Genomic DNA, 25,079 nt, shown 5'->3' on the forward strand with positions numbered 1-25,079 from the left:
CATGGTTCTGTCTAGACTTGTCATTAGATGCATCTTTGTGAGGCTCTTCCGGAAGCCTGGCTTCCAGTTCCACACGTGGGGTCGCCAGCAGGCTCCATGTTCTGTGGGCCTCATGGTTTCTCGAATGCAGTCTTTTCAAGACTGAATAGATCACACCAAGTAGTCCCCAAGGGTCTTTTCAGGCTTGGGTCTGCTGTCTATTATACACTGGTGTGTATCTGTAATCTAATATAGAGTCTAATGTGGGGTGGGGCTTACCCAGAAGGCCTTTCTCTACCCAGAAGGCCTTTCCCTACCATTTAGCAGCCAAACTAAGGAAATACCACATATACATTTTTTTGCCATTGGTTGGTGTATTAAATTGTGTCTTTCTCTCTGTGTTGACCAGTAAATTTATAAACCTTTCTTTCCAGTACCTTCTTCAAAAGAGTGGCTGCAGTACCTGGTGCCTCAAGCTCAGAGCACACGGAGGGAAGGCACCTTTTACTAACTTTCTTGTCTATCACTAACTGTGAGGTTTAGGGGAAAGCGGTCACGATATTTGTTCAGACGACAGAGGGCAGTGCAGCCTCAGTTTACAGTGTAGCAGTTTCTAGTATGCGAACAATGGTTCTCAGCGATCCTAACGCTGCAACCCTTCAAGTACAGTTTCTTATGTGCAGCTGATCCCCAACCATAAGATTATCTTGATGCTATTTCATAACTATAAATTTGCTAGTGTTATGAATTGTAATGCAATTATCTGATATGCAGGATATCTGATGTGCGACCCCCAAAGGCTTCGTGACCCACAGGTTGAGAACCGCTGGTCCATTCACTCATCCTTTAAGGTTTAATTATTTCACATGTATGCTACCTCTGAAGCCATAACTACAGAATAAAGGAGCTTCCATAACCTGTTTTACACTGGGCTATACATATTAAAATTCTTGAGGACTTGTTTTATACTGGGTTATACATATTAAAATGCTTGGGGAACAAGTTGGTGAGGTAGAGCAATATTAGGAAAACCTGAGGCGAATCTGTAGAAAGCAAAAAGAGCCTCAAGACTCAGGGCCACCAGGGTCTTCGGAGGACACCAGTGCTGTAAATCTTGAGAACGGTGTAAGATTTTGTTTTTGTTTTTTTAAAAAAAAAAATGTATTCTTTGGAAATTGTTTGCATGTATCCTCTGTCTCCTCTGTATCATGATCATATTCACCCTGACTCCCTACTCCCTCCCTGCAGCTCTCCCTGCACCCAATACATCTTCCTCCCAACCTGGTGTTCTCATTTTTTAATAACTTACTGAGTCCAGTTAATGCTGCCCATTGCATTAAAGAAAAGAGAGAAAGGAAGGAAGGAAGGAAGGAAGGAAGGAAGAAAAAAGCAGAGAGGGAGGGAGGGAGGGAGAAATGGGGGGGGAGGGAGAGAAAGAAAGAAAAAAGCAGAGAGGGAGGGAGGGAGAAACGGGGGGAGGGAGGGAAAGAAAGAGAAAGGCAGAAAGAGAAATTATTATAATTAAGAAATTCTGTTCTGCTAAGACTCCATTGAAAGATGGCTGTTTCTGAGGGCCTGACTTTATTTTATTAATCAAAAAGATTGTTGGCCAGTAATGATTTTTATTTTTCTAGTCTATTTTGAGATTATAATATAATTACATCATTTTCCCTTTTTCTTTCTTCCCTCTAAACCCTCCCAGGTACCCTCCCTTGCTCTGTTCAATACCCTCTTTTACCTGGTGTGTGTGTGTGTGTGTGTGTGTGTGTGTGTGTGTGTGTGTGTGGTGTGTATGTGTGTGTGGTGTGGTGTGTGTGTGTGTGTGTGTGTAGTGTGGTGTATGTGGTGTGGTGTGTGTGTGTGTATGTGTGGTGTGGGGTGTGTGTGTATGTGTGTGGTGTGGTGTGTGGTGTGTAGTGTGTGTGTGTGTGTATGTGTATGGTGTGGTGTGTGTGTGTGTGTATGTGTGTGGTGTGGTGTGTGGTGTGTAGTGTGTGTGTGTGTGTATGTGTATGGTGTGGTGTGTGTGTGTGTGTATGTGTGTGGTGTGGTGTGTGTGTGTGTGTGTGTATTCCTAACTACTACTTGCTGGAGCCATCTAATATTACTTGCATGTATAGGTTTTCAGCAAGGACTCTTTCCAAAGGAAACGACTTACACATTTCCAAATCCTGAATTTCTCATCACAAAACCATGCTCAGCCTTTCTTATGACTCCTCTGGCCTGCTTGTTAGGAATGAGACTAAAATTTCCTCCCTTAGACATGAACGATTATGCAACTTTCAAATTGGTCTTTGCTGTTGCAAATATCATATCAAGGTTGGCTTTTAGGCTAGGGAAATTTGCCAGTGTCTGGTCTACATGCAAATGTTCTTCAGAACTCAAACTGTTACTGTCCTAGGTCTCATAGACACTCAGTGTCCTAGAGGTTGGGTATAGTTTGTCCCTTTTTATGTATGTTGATATCCGGCATGGCTAGAAATCTAAGCAATTATAAAGTTAGCTAAGAATCTACAGAGCCTCTACCCTGACTCTGAGCATTTTCTTTCTGTGCAAAACATTGCATAGGTAATATTTTAAAACATTGCTCTACAGTGGAGACTGTGGATTTTTGTTTGTTTGTCTGTCTGTTTGTTTGGGGGAGGGGTGTTTTTTGGTTTTTGAGACAGGGTCTCACTTTGTAGCTCTGCCTGTCCTAGGACTCACAGAGATCCTCCTGCCCCTGCCTCCTAAGTGCTGGGATTAAAGAATGATATTTTAGGAAAAACATTTATATAGTAAATCTGCTGTGTTTGGGAGTTCCGTGGATATAGATAGGAAGCGATATAGAGGAAGTGGGAAGTACTTATGAACTGTGGGAGCATCTGGGTCGTGGGAAAGGCTGCCCTGGGGCTAAACTTGTCTTGTGATAACCTCTCAGCCCACACATCACGTGGCCTCTCCTCACCCCTCACCTAAGTCCTGGAGCAGAATTTGAGAAAGATGCCTTGTGTGGCCAGGTGTGTAGCTGCAGTGCTTGGATCTGGGTCACAAGGAAAGGGAAGTCACAGTACCTGAACCTCCACCTCCCTCAAAGGCAGACCTGAAGTTATGGGTGTGCCACAAACAGCATTTCCTGTTTCAGATTAGCACTAAAGCAGGGCCCGTCCCTGGAACCGCCTGTCTAGTTCTCTCCTTCACTGGTCACTGATAAGAAACCTGCCTCGGAACTATGAGTCTCTTGAGTTTGGGAGATCGGGAGTTCAGGCAAGTCAAATGGAATCTACCCTGTGCTAAGCCTTATTACCACAAATTTGCTGTTTTGTTTTTTTAACCCCACAAGTCAAGAGGGCAAGCGGGTGACCTGGATTTGACCTGGATTTGGCCTATTGTGAGGCCTAAATCACAGAAGTCACTACTTTGATGCCTCAGAATCAGTCATAAACATTCCCTACCTCTGCCTCTACCAATGTCCCAGTAAGTGTGGGGAGCATGCTTCACGAGAAAGCCAGGTAGCAAATAAAGAGCATTCGTTTCCACACCTCGCTACCCATTCTTTCCTACCAGAATCCTGGGCTTTTCGGGCATCCATTCTGTGGACAGTAATGTTCTTTAGGCTCTAGCCTCAATGGAACAGGTCCAGGAACTGGTTTGGCATGTATGACACATGGCAAGAAATGCCTTCTGGAGAGTATTTCCTCACTTCTCAGGGAGATGCATGGGAAGATAGCCTGCCAATCCTGTGACTGGAGTCACCACAGAATTTAGAAGCAACTGGATTCACCAACTCAGGAGCTCCTCTTGTTTTATATGTTAGCGAGCTTTTTTTAATGGTTTCTCTGAGTTAGACTCTGTGTCCCTTACAGGGGAGAGGGTCTATACTATGTCCAGGCAAGAACTGACTCACAAGCGGAATGTGTAGAAAGAGCAGCCTCACCATCTTCAGAGTGGCACAGCAGGAAGGGGCAGCTCCCTTCTTGGGCCTTCAGTATCATGATGCTTAGGGAGCACACATGAGCACTTTCCTCCCCTCGACTCCTGGGTAATTGATAAACACATGTATTTTCCTCCAAAGAGGAACAATATTAAGGACAGCAGCCTATCTATACAGTTTGCTTATCTGTCCCAATTTGTAAGAAACAACTTTTCTGTTTCAAGTTCTAAGTGTCTTTTCTCACTTGCTAGCCCTTTTGGCGTGTTTGCGAGCAGAAGGTCAGGTGAGCATTGATAGGAATAGTGGAGCAGCTCGTGAGGACAGGTCTTGATGAAAGGTACAGTGTGGTAAGTCTCCATACCTTCTCAGCTGTTGTTCAGGTGTCATTCAAATTCTCCCAGGGATTCAAGGCTCTACATCCATATATGTGTGTGTGTGTGTGTGTGTGTGTGTGTGTGTGTGTATAGCACATATATGTTTTAAGGATTATAGGTATATGTATATATGTGTATATAAATTTTAAGAGTATATATATAATTTAAAGACTACATATATTTTTTTAAAGACTATAGATATAGTCTTTAAATTCTTAAAGAAAAAGTTGTCTGAAGGAATCTTTTAGTTTTGGGGGTTGAGTTTGTTATTGCTGTTGTTGTTTTTGTTATTGTTGTATATAATGGAGCTTCTCTATGCAGCCAAAGATGATTTTTATATATTATCAAATGATGCATGAATTAAATTTATTGAGAGTGAAGTTATGTTCTAGCTAAAGAAATCATACAATTTATTTCTTTCTTTTCTTTTTTTTTCTTTTTTTTCTTTTTCTTTTTTTTTTTTTTTTTTTTTTGGCGTCCCACTCTGCAGCCCCAGATGACCTTAAACTCAGAATCCTTCTGGGTGCTAGGATTACAGAATACCTCACTATGATACATTTATGAGATTCTTTAGTTTAGTTCCTTTCTATACCCACAATTTTTTTTTTTGCTGTGTATAGAAGGAAGACAAAAAGTACTGCTTCTAATGTACCTTCTCATTTAATGTCCTGCAAAGAATATTTTTTTAATAAAGATGTACAGGATAGACTTCCCCAAATTATGCTCACATGGTACCAACCGTCCTATAATCCCAATATCTGAAAAACAAAGGCAGGAGGGTCAGGAGATCGGGATCATACTTGTTGACATAGAAAGTTCAAGGTTAACCTGGGTTACCTAACTCAAAAAATAAAACAGGCAGCAACAACGAGAACAAACACATTATTCCCATACGTAGCTTCCTTACTGATCTTACCTCGCTGACTTGAATTTCTCTGAACTCTATGACGTTGCCTCATTGGTCTCCTTACCTTTGGCATATTGTAGAAATTCTCACAAGTTTCTCCTTCTTCTGTGAAACCAGAGGCCTTGAATGGTTACTTCTCTCCCTGCTTCACTGATATTTTTCATTAAAAGCCTAAATCTTTCTCTATTCCAACATCAAACATATGATTGGCTGGGGGGAAAAATCTATGAACGTTTGTGTTAATTCCAATGTTCTGATAACTCAGAATGCCCTAAAAAATAGGGGATTATCAAATCCACACACACAAAGAAAAAGTGGAGCTGAAGTTGGTGTTGGAGTCGATAATTTAGCAGTTCAATGATGTATTCAAAGAATCTGTTGTCTTGTTTCTTTGTCCTGCTTTCTTTTCTGTCTGTTCTCAGCCTAAATCCCAGCATGGTTCCAAGTCAGCTATCATGCATATTCACAACGTGGAGGCACAACATACAGGGAGACTTCTTTCTTTCTGTGAGTTTCTTTCAACAGAGACCATTCCCCAGTCCCTTTAGCACATACCCTTCACCTCTCAGTCAGAATCAGACCCAAGTGACAATGTCACTACAAGTCACTGAGACATAGATGGTAACATCAGCAAAGAGATATGCATGGAATGTGCCTAAATTAATTACTGGTAAAGGGACCACAGCATTAGGACTGGACCAGCCATGATTGACAACTTTGGTTGGATATGGATTCTAAAATGTATGAGGGATAGATAGATGTTTGAAATATATAGGTGTTTGAATAAAATGAGTGTTAGAAGCAAAGAAAAATGTGTGCGAGAGAAGATGGCAAGGGGTTGGATAAAGGGAATAGCTTCTATCCATTCATTTAGGTCTGATACATTTCATAACCCTGGGAATAGTAACTTTTCCTGGCAAAGCCTTTCAGGTGTGGCTAGCCTTTGGATGTTGAGACATGACATTGTCATCTACAGAGTTTATGCTCAACAATTGAACCACAAAAATAAGTCCCATAAAACCTCATCATGTTTTAAGGAAGTCTATGACTTTGTGACAAGCTGTTTGCAGCCAGGGACCAATGTGCCCACAGTCCACAGGTTGGACACTCCTGGTAGATCCTTCTGCTACCTGGGATTCAGTGTCCACTTTTCTTCCAGCGTTCATGAAACCTATGAATTTCATTGTCACTTCTGGTTTGCTATTTTGGGTTTTGTTTTGGGGACAAGGTAACAAACACTCTGTAGCCCATGCTGGCTTCAAACTCACAGCAGTCCTCCTGCCTCAGCTCTTGAGTCTTGGGATTTCAGGTGTGAGTCACCACATTTCTCTGGGTTTCTTTCCTTAGCAGTTGCGACAGCAAAGCAACCGAGAAACTGCAAAATGAAATGGTGTGACCCATGCCAGAATCTCCTGTCCATCTGGTTATCTGTATGCCTATCCATTCTGACTTGTTTCCTCATGGGATGTAAAAAATTCAGCTAGCTACATAGTGACATCAACAAGATATACTTACGTGTGCTGCAAGAGTACCAGATTATCTACAATGATGTCTCTAAGTCTCTTCAGTTTTCAGCTCTTGATAACTCATTGGAAAACCATTTCTATCCTTTCTAGAGCTTTTGGTGTGCCCGATGGAAGCCAAGAGGAGTCCCAGGAGTTAGCACTGCATGGTGGGGAACCACAATTATCTTACAACCCCAGTGAGGTACCTGGCCCTTCATCTACAGAGTCTGCAATGTTTAAAAAGGTAATAATTACTTTTCTTTTCATTTTTGGTTTTTAAGACAAGAGTATCTCTGTGTAGCCCTGGTTGTCTTGGAACTCTACAGACCATGCTGGCCTTGAACTTGAGTTCTGCCTGTGTCTACTCCACAAATGCTGAGATTAAAGGTATATGCCACCATGTCCAGCTTTAATGTTTAATTTTCAATGTATGGTTTTCAGAAGTAAATAATTTTAGTAATTAAAACATACAAGATAATACATCTTATTAAACAATACATACATATAAGGAACATTATGTGTTATATATAGACACATATTATATAGCTATACCTTTTTTGGTTTTTTTGAGACAGGGTTAGCTATGCTTATTTTATCTAACATATTATGACTTATCTAATTCAGTGTGATAGCAAATATATTATATACAATGTATGATATATAGTATAACATAATGTATCTACATGTATGGTAATAAATGAGTCTCATTGAATATGTTGAGTCCATGCCTTCACTGCCGTCAATCATTCTTCCTCATTGATGTGGATCTTTGTCTACCTTTCTCCTGTTACTCAGGACATACTCAGAACTATAATATCAGTATTTAGGGTCTGTGCTTCTTTCCCTAAAGCATTAGCCTTCTTCCTGTGGTTAGATGGTCAACATGGTTATTAGTTGCTTTTCTTTCTTCTCCTTCTTCTTCTTCTCCTCCTTCTTCTCCTCCTCCTCCTCTTCTTCCTCCTTTTTCTCCTCCTCCTCCTTCTTTTTCTCCTCCTCCTCCTCCTTCTTCTTCTCCTTCTTCTTCTTTCTTTTTTTAAATTTTTATATTTTTACTTTTGTTTATTCATCCATTTATTTTTGAGAAAGCATTTTACTATGTAGCCCTGGCTGGTTTGGAACTCATGAAAACTTTCTGCCTCTGCCTCCTGAGCATTGGGATTCAAGACATAGCCACATCTCCCAGGCAATATTTGCTAGCTGGTGTTTTCACAAAACATTCTCTATACTTGGGATACACAAGGCCTTGCTTTCAATCTCTGATTTAATTATATTTTCTTAAAAGAAAGGTTTCCCTGAGATGGGAAATGCAGATATGTATTCTTGCCAACTGTGTTCACTCATATGTATGGAGACATTATTCTTTGTGTACTTATCTACAGTATAGGAGATCGGATTGATGCCCTCAGTGACAGTGAGGACTAGGTTGCTGCCAGGCCCCAGAAGAGGCAGAATACATCTTTTCCTTATAACTTATAACATCAGTGAGAGTGCATAAAAACGATACTCTGTTGTGAAAGAAATCTCTCCAAATGCAAAAGGCATTTGCTTCATTAACTATATATTGAAAGGAAACTACTTGGAGCAAACCAAGTAAGTGGCTCATGCCTGGAATCCCATCACCTGGGAGCTGAAGACAGAAGGCTGTCAGGTTCAAGAATACCCTGGCAGCCGGGCGGTGGTGGCGCACGCCTTTAATCTCAGCACTCGGGAGGCAGAGGCAGGCGGATCTTTGTGAGTTCGAGGCCAGCCTGGTCTACAAGAGCTAGTTCCAGGACAGACACCAAAGCTACAGAGAAACCCCGTCTTGAAAAAAAAAATACCCTGGGTTATAAAGTGAGTTTGGAAGAGTTTTGTATATTGATTGTATATCAATCTGAATGTACTAGAAACTGTCTATTGACTCTTAAAATGATACAGACAGTCAATTTTTCTATATTGTAAATTTTAGTGTAAAAACAAAAATTGGGCTCACTGATAGAGCGCGTGTTTGGGATACACAAGGTCATATAGTTCAATCTCTAACACCTCAAACAAAACAAAAAAGTTTTTGTTTAGTGATGTTAAGTTGTAGAAAAAAAAGGCATGATGAGATTGCAAGAACATGCTTTGTATTTCATCAGAACATAGCAAAAATAGATAGGGAAAATTGATGCAGAATAATTTTAATATAAGAAAACAAACTAAATAAAAGCAGTATCATTATTACCACAAAATCAGAGTACTTTCTAACTCAGAACAGCATTTCATTTCAAGTATTGAAATGAAAAATCAAATTTAAATGAGTAAACTTTCTATACTTTATAACTACTTTCAAGTTGATTTCTCACTTTCTTCTGTCTATATAAATTATTTATTTATAAAGTTATTTATAGTTATAGGTGAAAAGTCTGGTCATTGACCTTAGCTAGAGCTTCAAGTATTATTAAACTACACCCTTTATCATTTAAGATGAAAATATCTCTGTAAATACAATTTAAGTTCAGTTTCTTATGGTTGCTGAAGTCTGGAAAATGATTTGTGGTAGCATTCAGAATAAGGCAAAAGAGGAGCTGGAGAGACGACTAAGAGGTTGAGATCACTGGCTGCTCTTACCAACAGCCTGGGTTTAGATCTCACCACCCAAAAGGTGACTCCCAACTGCCAGTGACTCGAATTCTAGTAAACCCAGTGCCCTCTTCTGGCCTCCATGCACGGCTGGAGCTCTTGTGTTACATGTTCATACATCCAGGCACTCATACACATAAAAGAAAAGAATTACTTTTTAAAAAACAATTAGAATACAAGATAGATTCCCTGAGGAGGAACAGTGAAGACTCTCCCAGCTTGTCATGCATTGCCATCAGCAGCTCCATTGTCTCTTCACAGCAAGGACTTTTGGCCCCTGGGACCCTGCTCACACCCCCAGGATACAGCCAAGAAACTCCAAGTCCTGAGCATTAGCCAGGGGAGACCCAGAGGCCATGGAAAGGGAGAAGAGACAGGGAAGGTGGAAAGGTCAGAGCTTGGAGCCCCAGCCAAGTGAATCGGGAGCCCAGTGTTGACAGAACAGGTAGAAGGAAAGAAGCAGGAAACAGTTCAGGCCACACTGTCCCCAAGTGTCACCTAGAATGGGGTCATCCAGGTACGACCTCTGTTCTACACTGTGTGATGCTCTTCCCCAGGGATGATCAAAGTACTGCAGGAAGAGCTGACTTTGAGGTCCACTGCTGCCTCTTTCTCTCCATTTGTTGCCCTGTTCTCCTTTCTACCCCTCCAGCATCTGTCCACCTCCTTTTTGTTCTTACTCCTGAGTCCTGACTCTCAGAATCTTTCTCATTCTCTTATTTGTCACTGTAAGACTGGAAACAAGAGGAGGGTATAATATCCTTTCTCATAACTGATGTGCATTTTATTTCTAATGTCCATGTGATGTGTGTGCATGTGTGTATGCATATGTGTGCACGCGGTTGCCTGATGGAAAATTTCCTTGATTCACTCTCCATTTTATTCATTGAAACAGTGAATAAACCCAGAGCTCACTGACTTGGCAAATCGGGCTAGACAGACCAGACAAAGGGAGTCTCGGCCTTCCCTATGCTGCTGGAATTACAGGTGTCCAGTCATACCTATCCAGCATTCACATGGGTCCTGAGGACCCATCTCTAGTCCTCATGTCTGTTCAGCAAGTGCTGGTTGCCCCTCGCTCCTGCCCACCAATGTGCATTTGACTTCACCTCTCTTGAGACGATGGCTGAGAGGGTCATCTGGACCTGTGTCTCAGAGATGCTGGATCCTCCACCAGGACCATCACTTTGGATGGAATTAAGTTGATTCAACTTAAATGCAGTGTAGCTCAGACCTAGGGTATCTCTCAGTGGCAGAGAAATTGCCTGGCATGAATAAGACCCTAGGGTCAATCTCTAGGGGAAAAAAGGGAAATTCTTTGTGTTTCACCCACAATGAATGCCCTGTACTGTTCTTGCTTCCCAAACGACCCTTGTCTCAATCCACTCTCCCTAGTAGACCTAGTCCTTTCTTGTGGCGTTCAGGTTTACTGAGGCACCTAGATCAGAACCACCCATGGCCTCCCTTCCCAAGGAAAAGTTATAGATTCTCCTGAGACTCCACCCCCCAAGCTGATGAAGCCCTGTAAAGATACATCTCTTTATTCAAACTGATGTTTCATTTTTAATTTGCAAATCTAAATACTTTGCATTTCCCAAAGAGCAGAATTTACCCACAGTTTATATTGGATCCACACATTTTCTACTACTACATTTACTTGTTGCTAATTTTAAAGTTCTGGAGCAACATTCCTTAAAGCTGGTGATACTATATTGAATCCTTCCATTGAAATGAGATGACATTTACTATATATCTTCTTGTGTACACAGAAAAAAAGATTTCTGATTACAAATGTGAAGTCACCGGTTCACAGATTTCTCATCCAGTGCCCAGTCCTCAATCTCGTTCCGTCCAGTAGATCCATACACTATGCTTAAGAGGCCTCCAACTTTAATCCTATTCCAGCCTACTGAAAGCTGTCCCGAGACACAGGACAGAAACATTCATCACTAGGTTCTCATGCACTCTGACTGCCAATTTTAGTAAAAGTAGTTCAAAAACCATCTTGAAGAACAGTGACGTCCCACATCCTGAAGGCCAAGACCCAACTCTAGCGCTGACATGAAGGCATTTACCAATGAAGGTTCAACCTTCCCACAGTCACCATTTCATTCTTAAGCACACTTCAATTCCGCATTGTATTTTCCTATTCGGATTTCATTATTTTTGATGTGTATGTATGTGTGTGTGTGTATATATAAATATATACATATATATATATTCATGCATGTCCATCTGTCTGTGTGCCTGAGGAGGCCAGAAGAGGGTATAGGATCCTCTGGAGCCAGAGTTGTAGTTGGTCATGAGCCATCTAATGTGGGTCCTGGTAACCGGGCTCCAGTCCTCTGAAATAGCAGTAAGCATCTTTAACTGCTGAACTGTCTCTCTATCCTCAGGGACTTTATTTTGGGTAATCCGTGCCATCTGGTATTGTGATTAGAGACTGCTGAGCCCTAGGACGTACCTTGTCCCCTCTGCTTCCCTATTCAGTCAACTCTTCTGTTGTTCCCTTTACCTTGCCCTGGACATGGCCTATCTACACAGGTAACTCTTGGGACTGGGATTTAGTTTGTACCTAGCATGAGTGAGGCTACAGGTTCACTCACTACTACTAAAAATAACAAAAACAAAAAAACCTATCTAGGTTATGTAAGTATTTCATCTCTAATCAGTCTTTCATTTCGAGGTGTCCGCACTGCAGGAGTCTCTGTACTAAGTCTCTATTGATCTAAGGAATGAAAACAACACAAAGCAAAACAAAAAGTCTAAGACGGGAAACAGAGTGTATAGCATGTTGTAACCTATACAAAATACATGATAGAACATACATGTATCTATCTGTTTATCAATGCATTGAATGTAGAAGTGTACATTGAAAGCTAGTAATGCTGGGTGTGAAGGCAGACTCCAGAACTTGGGAGACTGAGGCAGGAGGATTGCCAGCTCCAAACTAGTCTGTTGTATATAGGGAGATGCGAAGCCTCTAATTAATTAATTAGCACTAGTAATAATTAGCTGTGATGGAGTCGGGCGGGAAGTGGACAGGTAGGAGATACAAGCTTTGATGGGGTATATGTTTGCATTCCTGTCCTGGAGCTCTGTGAAAATACTGTTTACTCAAACATTTTTTTGAAGGAGGAGAAATGATTTAAGCATTATTGTGATTAAAGTTGAGACCCCTGGACCCTCTGATTTGCTATAAACTGTAACAATCTTGCCTGTATTGTCTGCGATATTCTGCTTGGTCCCAGGTGGCCTTCATAGGCCAGTCAGTCTCTTGCCTTTGGACGCCTTCTTCCCACTCTCAGATACTTGTACACAAGCTGATCCTCGGCGGCCTCTGCCCAGGAAAACTGTTCTTTTTCCCCTTTGCACTGCCCGTGCCTTAAGCGCACTCTGAATTCAGCCTTTACTGGACTATCAGCGAGTCCTTCTGCTTTATCAGGAGACTCCAAGGGCCTCCTATGGTTTCTAGTGATTGTCAACTCGGCAGGATCTAGAATGACCCTGATGCTTGTGAAGGACTCTCTAGATTAGGTCAGATGAGGTGGGAAGACTCCCCTTAACTGCAATGTGACTGGCACCTCAGTACCTGCCACCATGACTTCCTGACAAGGTGGACTGTGTGCAAGATAAACCCCTTTCCCTTAAGCTGTTTCTGTTAGGTACTTTGTGCCAATAACATGTAAAGTGCAGAACACAGGGTCACGTCAGTCCTGCACGACTGGAAAGCAATCAGTTCACAGCGAAAAGCAATGCTGTCTTGCAGGCAGAATTTCAGTGCCAGGTTGAACCTTGTTTTTGTTTAGGCTCTTACAGAAGATCAAGAAATCTCACTGAATACATGTGTGTACAAAGGAGCCATGTGTGGGCCTCAGAAACAGCTCCACCCTTTCCTCCACTCTCACGCTGTACAGTGGCCCGGCTCCCTGGGGAAACAGAGCCCAGTGGCCTGGACATCTATATCCCTGTCTCTCAGCCTGATAGCACAGCCTTTCCCTGCACAGGGGCGCTCACCAGTTGTATGCCAGAGGCTGTTGCTTTGGTACCTATAGATGGCTTTCAAACAGTGGGGTTCCCTATGTCGGTTGTTTTCCTCCTAAGACCTAAATCATCTGATCTAGTGAGCAGGGAGGGAGAGAGAGGATTGATTATTTATGCCTTGCCAGTTTTCCATTTGAAGATGCGAGGGTCACCAGGATAGAACAAGAAAGCTCAGTAAAGGGTTTGTTTTCTTTCCTTCCCAAGTACCTGCTGTCTCTTCCTTTGAAGTAGCTGCTGAGGATGTCGTTTATTTACATATGTATAAATAAACACATAAATATATGTAAGCCAGTCCATTTCCTGTACTGCCAAGCTAGAAGGCTTTGTCTGTGAGAGGGGGTGGTATTTACTTTTTTCAACAACGTGGTAACATATTTATCATTTCTCTTCTCAATATTGTATTTTCGTGTGGCCAAAGAAATGTACAGTTATCGTGAAACATACAAAACAGAGGCTTAAGGCTCTCCCTACCTTGACAGGTGACTGGCCTAGCTTGTGTCCCTTACTGCTTATGACGTGAGCAGTTGGTCCAGCATGGGCTGTTTTTAACAGAAAGTTCAAGCAGCACACACGATTCTCCAACTCATTTGTTCTCTTCTTGTCTGTCCCCAGCAGTGTCACCTGTAGTCCAGTCCAGCCTGGAACTTGTTCCTTAGCTTGAAGATGACCTTGACAGTGTGTTTATTCTGAACTAAGAAACCTTGGTTATCCGCTTTCCCGGGGTCACTCTAGAACAGCGGGGCCCCTTTGTGATAAGTTGTATTCTTCATACGTCATACGATGGATGGATAGACTGGCATAGTTCTGTGTTCTACCTTTTACCTTTTCGTCTTGTTTTGGTTTGTCTTGTTTTTGTTAGTTACATCTGTGAGCTAAATTCTCTCAGAAGTGGAATTGCTAAACTAAGAGCTTTTGTATTACAGAATATATTCTCAGACTGGCCGTAAAAAGGGATTTCAGCTTATACCCTAGTAGTGAATGTGTCTGTTTTTCCTCTCTTCTATGATGTGTGTAATCAGTCTTTTTAAATCTTGCCAATCTGTCGATATTGGATATTTAAATTTACAATTCTTCAATTAAATGGGGTTGAAAGTCAGAAATGGTGGCTCACCTTATAATCTTAGTACTTGGGATTATGAGGCAAGAGGATCGTCGTGAGTTCCAGGCCAACCTGGGCTGCAGAATAAGACAGTCTCAAAAAAGAAAAGTAAATCAATAAAAGGAAAAAGAATGAGATTTTGATTTTTTTAAAAAAATGGTTTTTGATGACTTTATATTTTTGTAACGAATTCTCTTTTCCTATTCTTTCTTTGGAGTTTTACTGGTTTGTTTATATGGAGAGACACTGTGACAGCCCATGATGCTTAGCTCTAACAAGAGTTTTTGTTATTTTCTCTTCTTGAAACAGGTTCCCTCCATGTAGCTATTCCTGGCTGTCCAGGAACTTGCTATTAGACCAGACTAGCCTCACAGATCCACTTGCCTCTGCCCCTGGAATACTGGGATTAAGGCATGTGCACCACAGCCAACCTTGATAAAAAATTTTATATGAAATATTTTTATCTTCTGTGGTATCATTTCCTTCCCCTTCCTTTCCTTCTCTTCCTTCCGCTCTCCCTGCTCCCTCTCTCTCCTCCCCTCTGCATCCTTAGAGGGACTGTTGGGCGAATGGGAACTAGGCATGGGACTCGCAGTTATTGGCGTGGACGCTGAAGAGCCGCCTTGTTCTCCCTCTCTTTGTTTAAGTTCATTTCTTGCATATCACACAAAAAATTTCCAAGACTTAAAACTCCGGGTCTGAAAACACTTAAGAGGCATCCTCTGGGATGCTGCAACCAGCTTCAGGGGAGACAGGCCTTCTCCTTTTGGGAACATCGGGTGGTGACTGTCCCGACCAGCATACCTGCTGTAAGGAATCACCAGTGGTCCAAACCACAGGGACAATGCGAAGCTCGGCACAGTGGTAATTACTGTTATTGTTCTGACATCCTGAAATGGCAGGCTGAATTCTTACCAGCAAATGCAGTGTGGGAGAAAATTAAAGCCGTGGTGACATCATGCTTGCAATAAAGAGGCGTCCTGGCCTGGGATGCTCACTTGTTTTCCTGAGGTCACCAAGACAGGAGCTCTCATTTGCAGAGATGGCACTGTTGAGCCTGGTCTTCTTTTGAGTGGACGCAGGGTCTGTGTTAATCTCAGCAGAGTGATTGTTTTGGCCAGAAGAAGTCCCCGTTTGAGCTAGAGAGCAGAGCCCCCCCCCCCCCCGTGTGCCGTCACCCGGCGGCATATGTGGCTGGGCCCCTGCCTTCATTCTGCAGCACTTACTCTTTCCTCCTGGAGAAAATCTGAAGAAGGCTCATCCGCTCCAGCACCTCAATGGGGGGCCGGAATTGTTGTGGCTGCAGCTGTGGCTGTGGCAGGTGTAATGGTTGTGCTAACAATCGTAGCAGGAGTGTGGACTCTCGGAACAGGGGCCTTGACTCCCGGAATAGATGTGAAAATTCCAGAAACAGGTACTATGACCGGGATCTTGAGGTGAGTCCTTACTGAGAGTCTTCTATAGCCTTGAGTTTCTTGTTTTGTTTACGGTATCTCTTTGAAAGTGTTCAAATGTGAAGCCTGTGTGGGGGAGCCAGCGTTTATTCCTGGTGTGGATGGCTAAACATTTTAGTCTTCCGTCTGTCAATATCCTGATCAGTACAATACGTGTTCTTCTCTCTCTTCTCCACTGCTCTCTTCCCCTTGCCTTGTGTTAGTTTTTCTTCTAATTGGCTACAGTTTAGTTAGTGGAGTAAATGCCTTGGAAGCTCATCACTGTGGGATATTGTTCTCTGAGACTCAGCCCTGCCTATGTGGAGCTTTTCAGAACCTTGTGTTGTAAAAATACATATAAAACTTGCTTCCTGTTGTCTCTAAAACTGTTTTCCTTTGTGCTGGGTACTAAGTTCTTATTAGAGCTAGATAATAAACCGTAAAGACGCTTGAAGGATGGGAGGTGGGGGCACAGCACAGTTGGTGGAATACTTGCCCAAAATGCACAAGACTTTGGGTTCGATCCCTAGCTCTGCATAACCGAGATGTGTTGGCCATGCCTGGGATCCCAACACTGCCCTAGAGGCAGGAGTTCAAGATCATCTTTGGGTGCATAGTAAGTTTGAGGCCTGCTTGGAATACAGGAGACCCTGTCACAAAGCATACCTCGAGATGGTTTGAGAAGTGGCATTTGAGGAAGGTGGATGATCATTTTCAGATTCTGGTTCTGTGTTTGGAGTGCTGAGGACCAAGCCCAGGCCCTTGTTTCAGGGAGGCAAGGGCTCTACCATTGAGCTATATCTGCTGCCTCTGTTTTCAGCCCCTAATCCACAGCTCAAAACTGCCTTTTGTGTGCCACATCTCACCCACTGTAAGGTGGAGAGACGACTCCAGCGCTCAACCTTGATGGTTTCCCCATCATCCCCACTCTGGGTGTAGAACCTGAGCTGCTCTGTAAAATGCAGAAGCTGTCCCCACCGGCTCGCACTCAGCTTTGATGCTTCTTCCCTCTGTTGTCCACCTGTAATAGGACAGATACATTTACTTTGTTCTGTGCCTAGGAACTTTGAAGCTGTTGGATGGAATGCATTAAATGTGTGTCAGCCTCGTTTTGTAATATGCTCTAGGAAAAAGCATGTCCTATAAACTATTCTCTTTTTTTCCCCTGTCAGAGTACTGATCTAATTAACGAAACGGGTCGTTTATTTAAAAATGTGTGTCTGTCTGTATGCATAGACACATAGAGACACTTTTGAAGAACATTGAAGTGCTGAATGACAACTAAAGCATTTGATGTCAGCCCTTCTCTGACCACATCAGTCAGAGCACCCTTTCAGATGTGTCCTGTACTGGGGATGTCGGTCTTAATCACTATTTATCCCTACAACTGTTGGCTTTACTGTTGTGGCCTCTGAGTGCCTCTTTCTGTCCCTCTGTCAGTGGCTCCTCAAAGTCGGAGAGTCCTAGTTTAAAACACTGCCTAGAGAGAAGCCTAAAGTCATTATACAGAGATTCATGATCTTTGCTAATTATTGGCTAATTAGCAACTCTCTAGAGATTTTTTTTTAATAATTTCCAATCATCAGTTTGAAAGAAAATGTCCAGAAGAACTTGGGAGAAAACTCAAATTTGTGGCTGGAAGACACAACCAGTAACACTAACTTAAATGCACAGAGCCTCGGTGACAGCTTATTAGGAGAGACCTCTGTGATTGTGGAGTACGTGCAGGGTCATCTCAGTACACAGAGATCCAAGGGCCTGTGCCCAGCTCGCCGAGTGAAGGGTGTAGGAGCCTAAGAGCAGACATGCTGCTCCCTATGGTGATCCTACTGAGATCCCTGAGCACCGAGGAACTAAGTTTGCTTAACTTTAGAGTGAGAGAGGTGGGGGAATTTGGGTCCCTGGCATTAAAACATCCACTTTAAAATATCTCCCTGCTGATGATGTTACCACTCCAATCAGAGCCCTCAGATGTTCTGATAACCTTTGCCTAAAATAATTTTCAAACTAAGAAAAGCATGCTTCCTTCAAGAGTTAACTTCTAGGCCTGGAGTGGCAGCACACACCTCTAATACCAGCCCTTGGGAGTTAGAGGCAGGAGGATCTCTGTGTTTTCGAGTCCAGCCTGGTCAACATAGGGAGCTCCAGGACAGCCAAACAAACAAAAAAACACAGTTAACTTCTAGCCAGGATTGGGGGCACAGGCCTGTAATCCCAGATAACTGATAAATTAAAACAGGAGGTTCAGAATTTCAAGTATTGTCTAGGCTACAGAATGAGTTCAAGCCCAGCCTCTTCATCTTAGAGACCCTGTGTCTAAATGAATAAGTAAACAGGTTGGGGCTGTCATTCCAGCCCTTATCCAGCATTGACACGACCCTCAATGTCCAGTTCAGTCCTCACGGGAAAAGAAAAAGCTCTAAGAATTTGGGAGTTTGATAAAAATGTTTCACCATAACGTACATGTTAATGAAAAGTATTGGATGCTTAAATACTTTCCAAAGACACAATATACATAGTAAGCTAAAAGAGAAACTTTTCAGGGAACCATAATCCAGTTTTTGCTTTATTTTAAAACTGTAATAATCCAAATGTGTATTTATCTTTAAATTCTGATCAAGCACTACCTTACATGTAAAGGTTCTCCGGGTTTCTGGAGTCTTCTCTGACATTGCTCGAGTTCTCAAGTAGTTTTGTAACATTCTAGTAATTCCCCCATATTGAGAAATGTTGTCTCTTTCCACTAGGAAATGACTTCTTCAGAGCAGAGAACTTACATCTTTTAAAAAATAAAGTGTATTACTATTTCTGCATGATGTGTGTGTGCACACACGTGCCATAGCACACCAGAGGACAACTTTGCTGAACCAAGTCCTCTCCTGCCATCTTCAGGGGATCAAATGTGGTCACCAGGCTTACACAACAAGAGCCTTTACTCACTGGTCTGTCTCCTTGGGAATAAAGCATCAAATGCAGCTGAAGGCCAGAGCCCACCAGCTTTGGCTTCTGAAAATGAGTGGTTAGGAATTGGAATAGATGGTGCTTTGTGGTGGGTCCCTTGGCATCATATGGTAATGCTTCCCAGGCTCCAGGAGGAAAGGGAAGTTGGCTAGGAGAGGAATTTGGGCTTGTCTGCTTCAGGCCACATCTTCAAAACTCAGGGGACACCCCTCCACCACCACCACACTGGGTCTGTTGTTGACATTTGGCTGAATCTGTGCAGATTTCTTTTCATTAAAACATTGAGGTGCTGGGAAAACTCTTGGAAATGACTAGAATAGATTATACATAATCTTCTGCCTCTAGTATCTGATTTTATGAACTAGTTTTATTAATTCACCTTATTCTCATATTACTTTTTTTTAAAAAAAAAAAAAAAAGAAACAGATTTGGGACTGACAAAATGGCTTACCAAGTAAAGATGCTTGCTGCTGGGTCTGGCAACCTGAGTTTGTTCCCTAGAATCCACATGCTGGGAGGAGAGAACTGACTCCTACAAACTGTATGCTCTGTAAATAAATAAAGAAAGAAATAAAAGACGTGTGTCACACTGATACCATTAACTTCCTATGCCCCCATATCATACAGATCTTCTTGCTCGGCTATTGCATGTTCTTCTTATCTATTATTTCTTATAAATATTGTTTACGTTCAAGGAAGCTTCCTGTCCCTACTAGATTTCTGATGGTGGTGGTGGTTTGTAATAGCACTCTTCAGGTTAATTGTTTTTGCATTCTATTTTTATCTATGCATCAGTGATCTTAGCTGTTGAGATGCATCCCGTCTTCCCAGCCATCTGTAAAGCCACCAACTGGGATGCTCATCGAGCTGCAATTATTAGGAGAGGGACGTTGGCTCAGTTGGTACTTTGACCTCAGGTCGCTAGATGCTCTTGCAATGAGTGATCTTCTATACCTTAATATTTTCTAAAACATGATCTTTGGAACAGCAACTTCTGTCAAGGCTGTGAGTAAATGTGCAGTAGTTATCACCCCACGTAGAAAATGGAGCCGTACGTAATTTCAGAGTGTGAGCAGTAATGAGGGGGTTGGGTGGACAGAGAAAAACCACCAGAAGGTCAGAGTACATGAAATGAAGGAAGGGATTAATGTCAGCATGCGCTCAGCATTCACCCAAAGCCTTTAGTAGGCCTGTAGGCAGAGTTTTTCACCAGAACTGCCGGCCCCCCAATAAACTCACAGAGGCTTAATACTAATTATAAATGTTTAGCCAATAGATTAGATGTGTTGCTAACTAGCTCTTACAACTTAAATTAACCCATATTTGTTATCTATGTCCTGCCACGTGGTGATACTTTTTTTCAGCGTGGCATGCTCATCTTGTTTCTCTCTGAGTCTCCTGGTAACTTCACTCTCCTTCTTCCCTGAGCTCTCTTTAGTCCTCAACCTCAGTTATTGGCCAGTCAGCTCTTTATTAACCAATGAGAGCAATGCATATTCATAATGTACCAAAAGATTGTTCCACTGCACAGGTTCTAGCCCTTCTGCAGGCTTTTGTTGTTATGTTTTATTTGTTTGTCTTAGATTTTGGTTTTTATTTCTTTTGAGGTAGGCTCTCACTGATAGTCCTAGAGCTTCCTATACAGACCAGGCTTGCTTTAAATTCAAAGGGATCCCTGCTTGCTTCTGCCTTCCAAGTACTGGGATTAAAGGTGTGTGCCACCATACCTGGCTAATTTTTCATTTTAATTATGGGTATATTTCTGTGTGGGGATATGTGCACATGAATGCAGGAGGTCTGCCCCGAGGGGCCAGAAGAATGGGTTGGATATGCTAGAGCTGGAGTTACAGGTGGTTGTGAACTACTCTTCATGGATGCTGGGAACTGAACTAGGTCCCCTGCAAGAGCAATAAGTACTTTTAATCACTGAGCCATCTCTCCAGTCCCTTTTGTTTTTTGCAGTTTTACTGTTAACATTCTGCCATGTCTTATTCTTTGTTCTTTTCTTGGCGTGTGTGCTATTTACTTATTCATTTAATACTTGATGGAGCTATCTTAGAAGCTGCTTCTTGCAACAGAAAGGAAGGGTAAGAGAAAATATAAGGAATTATCTACATTACTAGTGCTAAGCCTAAACCAAGACTAAAAGAAATGGCAGACTAGTGTTTTAAATTTAAAACTAAGATACTCTGTATTAGTTATAGTTAACACTACCTTGTTCTGTTGCATTTAGGAAAGGCATCAGGACAAAGGTGCTGGTTGAATATAAGAAATAACAAGCTGGCCCAAGGAGACAGGAAAGGGCATGGAAAGGAACCTGAATAGAAGCTCTTTTCCTTCATAAGTGTTGGGTGGGGGTCCGTTTATTAAATGCAGGCAGAGAAATTGTTGTGAGGTCTTAAGCAAAGATAAATATGTTATGATAGATGAAAAATGGAAAAGAGTGGCATTGGTCCTCTTGGTGTAATGGAAGAGTTGTGCACAGGAAATAGTTGTGCACAGGAAATAGTTGTGCACAGGAAATAGTTGTGCACAGGAAATACAAAGCTTTGAAAGCAGCTGGGGAGGGACTCTCAGGGACTGCCCACGTGGGTTTGAACAGTGTGGCGGAGGAAGTGGGGTAAAGTGAAGACTTTGAATGACAGATTCCTTGTATCATGTGATCAAAAGTGGACAGACACGATTTTAAACATTTTGATTGAGAGGCTAGAGACATGCCCCTGGTGACACGCTTGAGTCTTTGGGCGGGAATCCATCTGTTCTCTTTAGAGAGCTGAGCTTGAAGTAGTCACTTGAAAACTAGTTAGAGAGATTTGGAATATTTTCCTAACAAGTGAGAAGCTAAAGGTTTTTCTGTCATTAATTTGTTAAAGTTTGTAAATTTGTGCCAAAATTCTCTTGTCAGCAAAATCTAACCAGGATAGATATGAAGCATTGTGTCTTTAATTGTCTCACTTGAGTAAATAGCATATATTTTGCCATCAAAACTGTTCATTTGTCATGCTATCCACAGAGGTCATCTTCCCCAAATCTGAAGGTTCTTTGAAATATTCCTGCTTCCAGTAACTTTTCATGCAGGGTGGAAAGCTTGCTGCAACCTCAGTGAAAGCAGCAGTAAGGACTATAGAATCACGGAACTAGAGGTCGTCTCTAAGAGCTAAATAAATGGTCATAGGCTTCAAATGAATGATTAGGTTCCAAACAGAAAGTAGAAAAAAATGTAAAAAAAAATTCAAGAGACTAGTAAATAAGAATATTGTATTTGGCCAAAGGAATGATGTTGAACTCCTAGAGTTCTTAAAGATTGTGGGAGGAGGAAGAGGTGGTCATGCGCTCTTACCCCTAGTCTTCCATCCCAGGAGAAAAGCTCTTTGGAAACAGAAATATTTCAGAAGAACCTTCCGATTTTGGGAAGATAGTCTATGTGCAAAGCATAATACATCAATAGTTTTGATGGCAAACTATATGCTATTTACACAAGTGAGATAATTAAAGAGCGATTGTCGGAATCGGGGCCTGAAGTTTGTCTTCAGACTGAGGGAGAAGTCAAGAATGGGGTGGGTAGTGACTGTCAGAGGGGTCACACACACAGTTGGGGGAGGCTCTTTGGTAAGATGGGACAAACCAGGCAGCTTTAGAAGCTAAGAAGAGCACAGAGGAAGTGGAGCAGGACTAAAATGACTTCAGAGTGAGGGAGGTGCAGGTTACCGGAGATCGGGGTCCTGAGCCTGATGACCCATCATTCCGTAGAGTAAAAAACACTGGTCAGTTAAGAACACGGCAGTGACACATGAAGAAATTCATGCTGAAGTTCATTTTCTTTGTCGAAAAAGGGGTAAATCGGTGTCTGAAAAGAGTGTGACTTGTCAGTAACTACCTGATAGCCACTGGCAGGCGCAGTTGGAGGTAACAAGACACTGATGGCTGCAGAAGGGCCAGGACAAAGGGAGTGTCAGAGAGTCACAGTCTAGACCCAGAAGGGGAGGTTTGACCATGACTTCCATGTTATTCAGTGGGATGCAAAAGTTCTCACCCACAAAAATGTGGGATCCTTTCATTCTCCCAGCAGACATGCAGATGTGGCCTATGAAATGAGGCATACCATGTAATCCTTGTTGTTGGGTTGCCCCAAATAAGCCAATAGCTAAGCCAGGTCTAAGACTGTGACTGTGGCAGCAATCTGGTCCCTTCCTTTTCTCCTCTTCTCACTGATCTTTCTGTACAGGGGAGCTGGAACCATTTTGTTGTGTGTCAGTCACATCCGTCACCCTCCTGCTTGGGTCCCAGGTGCTCCCGTACTAAGAAGAGAACCCCCTGTCTTCCTGCAGGGTCTCCCCCTGCCTCCCCCTGCCTCCCTCACTGCTCATCTTCTACCCATCCCCCACCCCTGCCCGCCTTTATCCCTCCTGAACTCTGTCTTACTGGGAGAATAATATAGCAACCCCTGTTTGCTTGGCCTAGAACACACCTTGGGGCGTCTTCAGGGACTGATTGCCACTCACCTGTCACATTTCCTTTAAATGGTACCTCTGCAGGAAGGCCACTCGGACACCTCAGTCTATAGGAATTGTCCACAGTGTAGAAATCAGTGTGACATTTTCCTGTTTGTTTTTGTCTGTCTTCCGCGTCTTGCAACATAAACCAGGAAGCAGGAATTCCTAACTCTTGCTCGCAGCTGTCCCCATTTTTAGCATCCTGCCTGGCACACACAGAGGGCGCGGTAAAGTCTTCCGACTGAGGGGAAACATATTCTTTCTGTTTCTTTTATTTTGGTTTGATTTGCTCAACTATTTTATTTCCCAAGGACCTCTTAACACTTAGCAGGCATTAGGAGTTTGTTAGTTTTTAAGCAGGGTTTGGCTTGTTCACCTTGGTTTGATGCAGAAGTAAGGGATTCTGCTGCTCTCCAGAGCAGGGCGGTAGTTGCTGATACTAACCATCCTGTGAGGTTTCTTAGTTAAGTCCAAAACCTGTTTTGTTCCCTTCTTGTCAACTGCCCCCCGATTAAGAGCATTAAAACAGACCAAAAAAAAAATCTGAAAGCCATTTTGGGTTTTGTAACCAACAGTTTTGGCGGCGCCGCTTGCAAGTCCACGTTCTGGCTGTCACCTCTGTTGGGCTGCTCCTGAGGACTCAGACTGCCAGACTGAGTCCCTTTGGCTTGGGGGCGTTTCCTGCTCTTCCTCTCTCCAGTGAGTTCAGTAGCAGCCCGGTAAACGTGGCAGAGTGATGCACCCAGAAGAGTTAAAATACCAGCGAGCCCTTCCCTCATGGGACCCACTGAGAAACAGAAATAAAACCCTGGTGCTTCACGAAGATGAGCGCAGAGCAGGAACCCACAGGGCAGTCTGTAATCATTCGCTGAAGTGAGTGTGGATATATTCAGACCACCCTCCTTCCTGTGACTGACGCAGCTGTGCTGGGCTCTAACACTGTATAATTAATACGTGCCATTCCTCAGGGCCGTGCTGCCTGCTGGTGCCATGGAGCCTGCTTACATTTAGCAACATACAATCATTAATTAGCCCATATTCGAACCCCTAAGCTGGGTATCATTATTTCTGCTTTGCAAACAAGGGAAAACAAGGGTGCCAGGGCCCAGGCTCCGAGTAGCCTGTAGCCGGGCTTAATAAAGAATCTTGGAATTCCTCATTCTAAATGGATTTCCTGTGCTAGGGAGTTTATCTGTATTACTGCTGAAGACTGCCCAGTGGGAATAGCTCCAAAACAAGTTAGGCTTGCAACCTGTTCCAACTCCAACCTTGTGGGCTTCTGCATGAAAGGAGACTGCTTACTGCTTGGCATGGTGGGAACTGGAGAGGAGGGCAGGAGAAGAGGGGCTGGCTTGCCTCAGTGAAGAGCAGGTACATGCTGTGACTTTGCTCTTTAGAGAGATGTTACCTGAGCTGAGCATTTTGAGAATGTCACTTAATGTCTGGAGAATGTGTTATTCTTTGCAGAGGGGCTGAACGTGCAATTTGGTATTCCTCTCCAGAGCGTTTCTGTAAATTCTGTAAGTTCAGAACAGACAAGTCTGGTTCTAGGAGCCCTTCTGCTCATGGGGAATTGAGGGAAGGGTGCGGCCGAACAAGCCTGGGAAGAGAGTGCTCACATGTGCGCTAAAGTGTGGGAATTTGCCCGTGTTTCATGGTGGCTGCCCGGACTGCTGGAAGGGAAAGATACCTAGTTCTGCTAATCACATTTCCACAGGATCCTATCTATTTTAGTCTTCTGTATAAATTATTCAAATAATTCCAGAA

The 25,079-nt window shown here is 42.8% G+C and overlaps 1 protein-coding gene across 1 annotated transcript in view; it reads left to right on the top strand.

The window, feature by feature from the left end:
- Crybg1 (crystallin beta-gamma domain containing 1) overlaps window positions 1-25,079 on the top strand; it is a 200,035-nt gene that overhangs the window by 77,059 nt on the left and 97,897 nt on the right. The window contains exon 2 of the mRNA XM_085691001.2: window positions 6,790-6,922. Within this exon, the coding sequence (XP_085547127.2) occupies window positions 6,790-6,922 (133 nt within the window). The remainder of the gene's footprint in view (window positions 1-6,789; window positions 6,923-25,079) is intronic.

Source organism: Myodes glareolus, chromosome 1 (genome assembly GCF_982192425.1).
Source record: "Myodes glareolus chromosome 1, mMyoGla1.1, whole genome shotgun sequence".
Taxonomy (NCBI): domain Eukaryota; kingdom Metazoa; phylum Chordata; class Mammalia; order Rodentia; family Cricetidae; genus Myodes; species Myodes glareolus.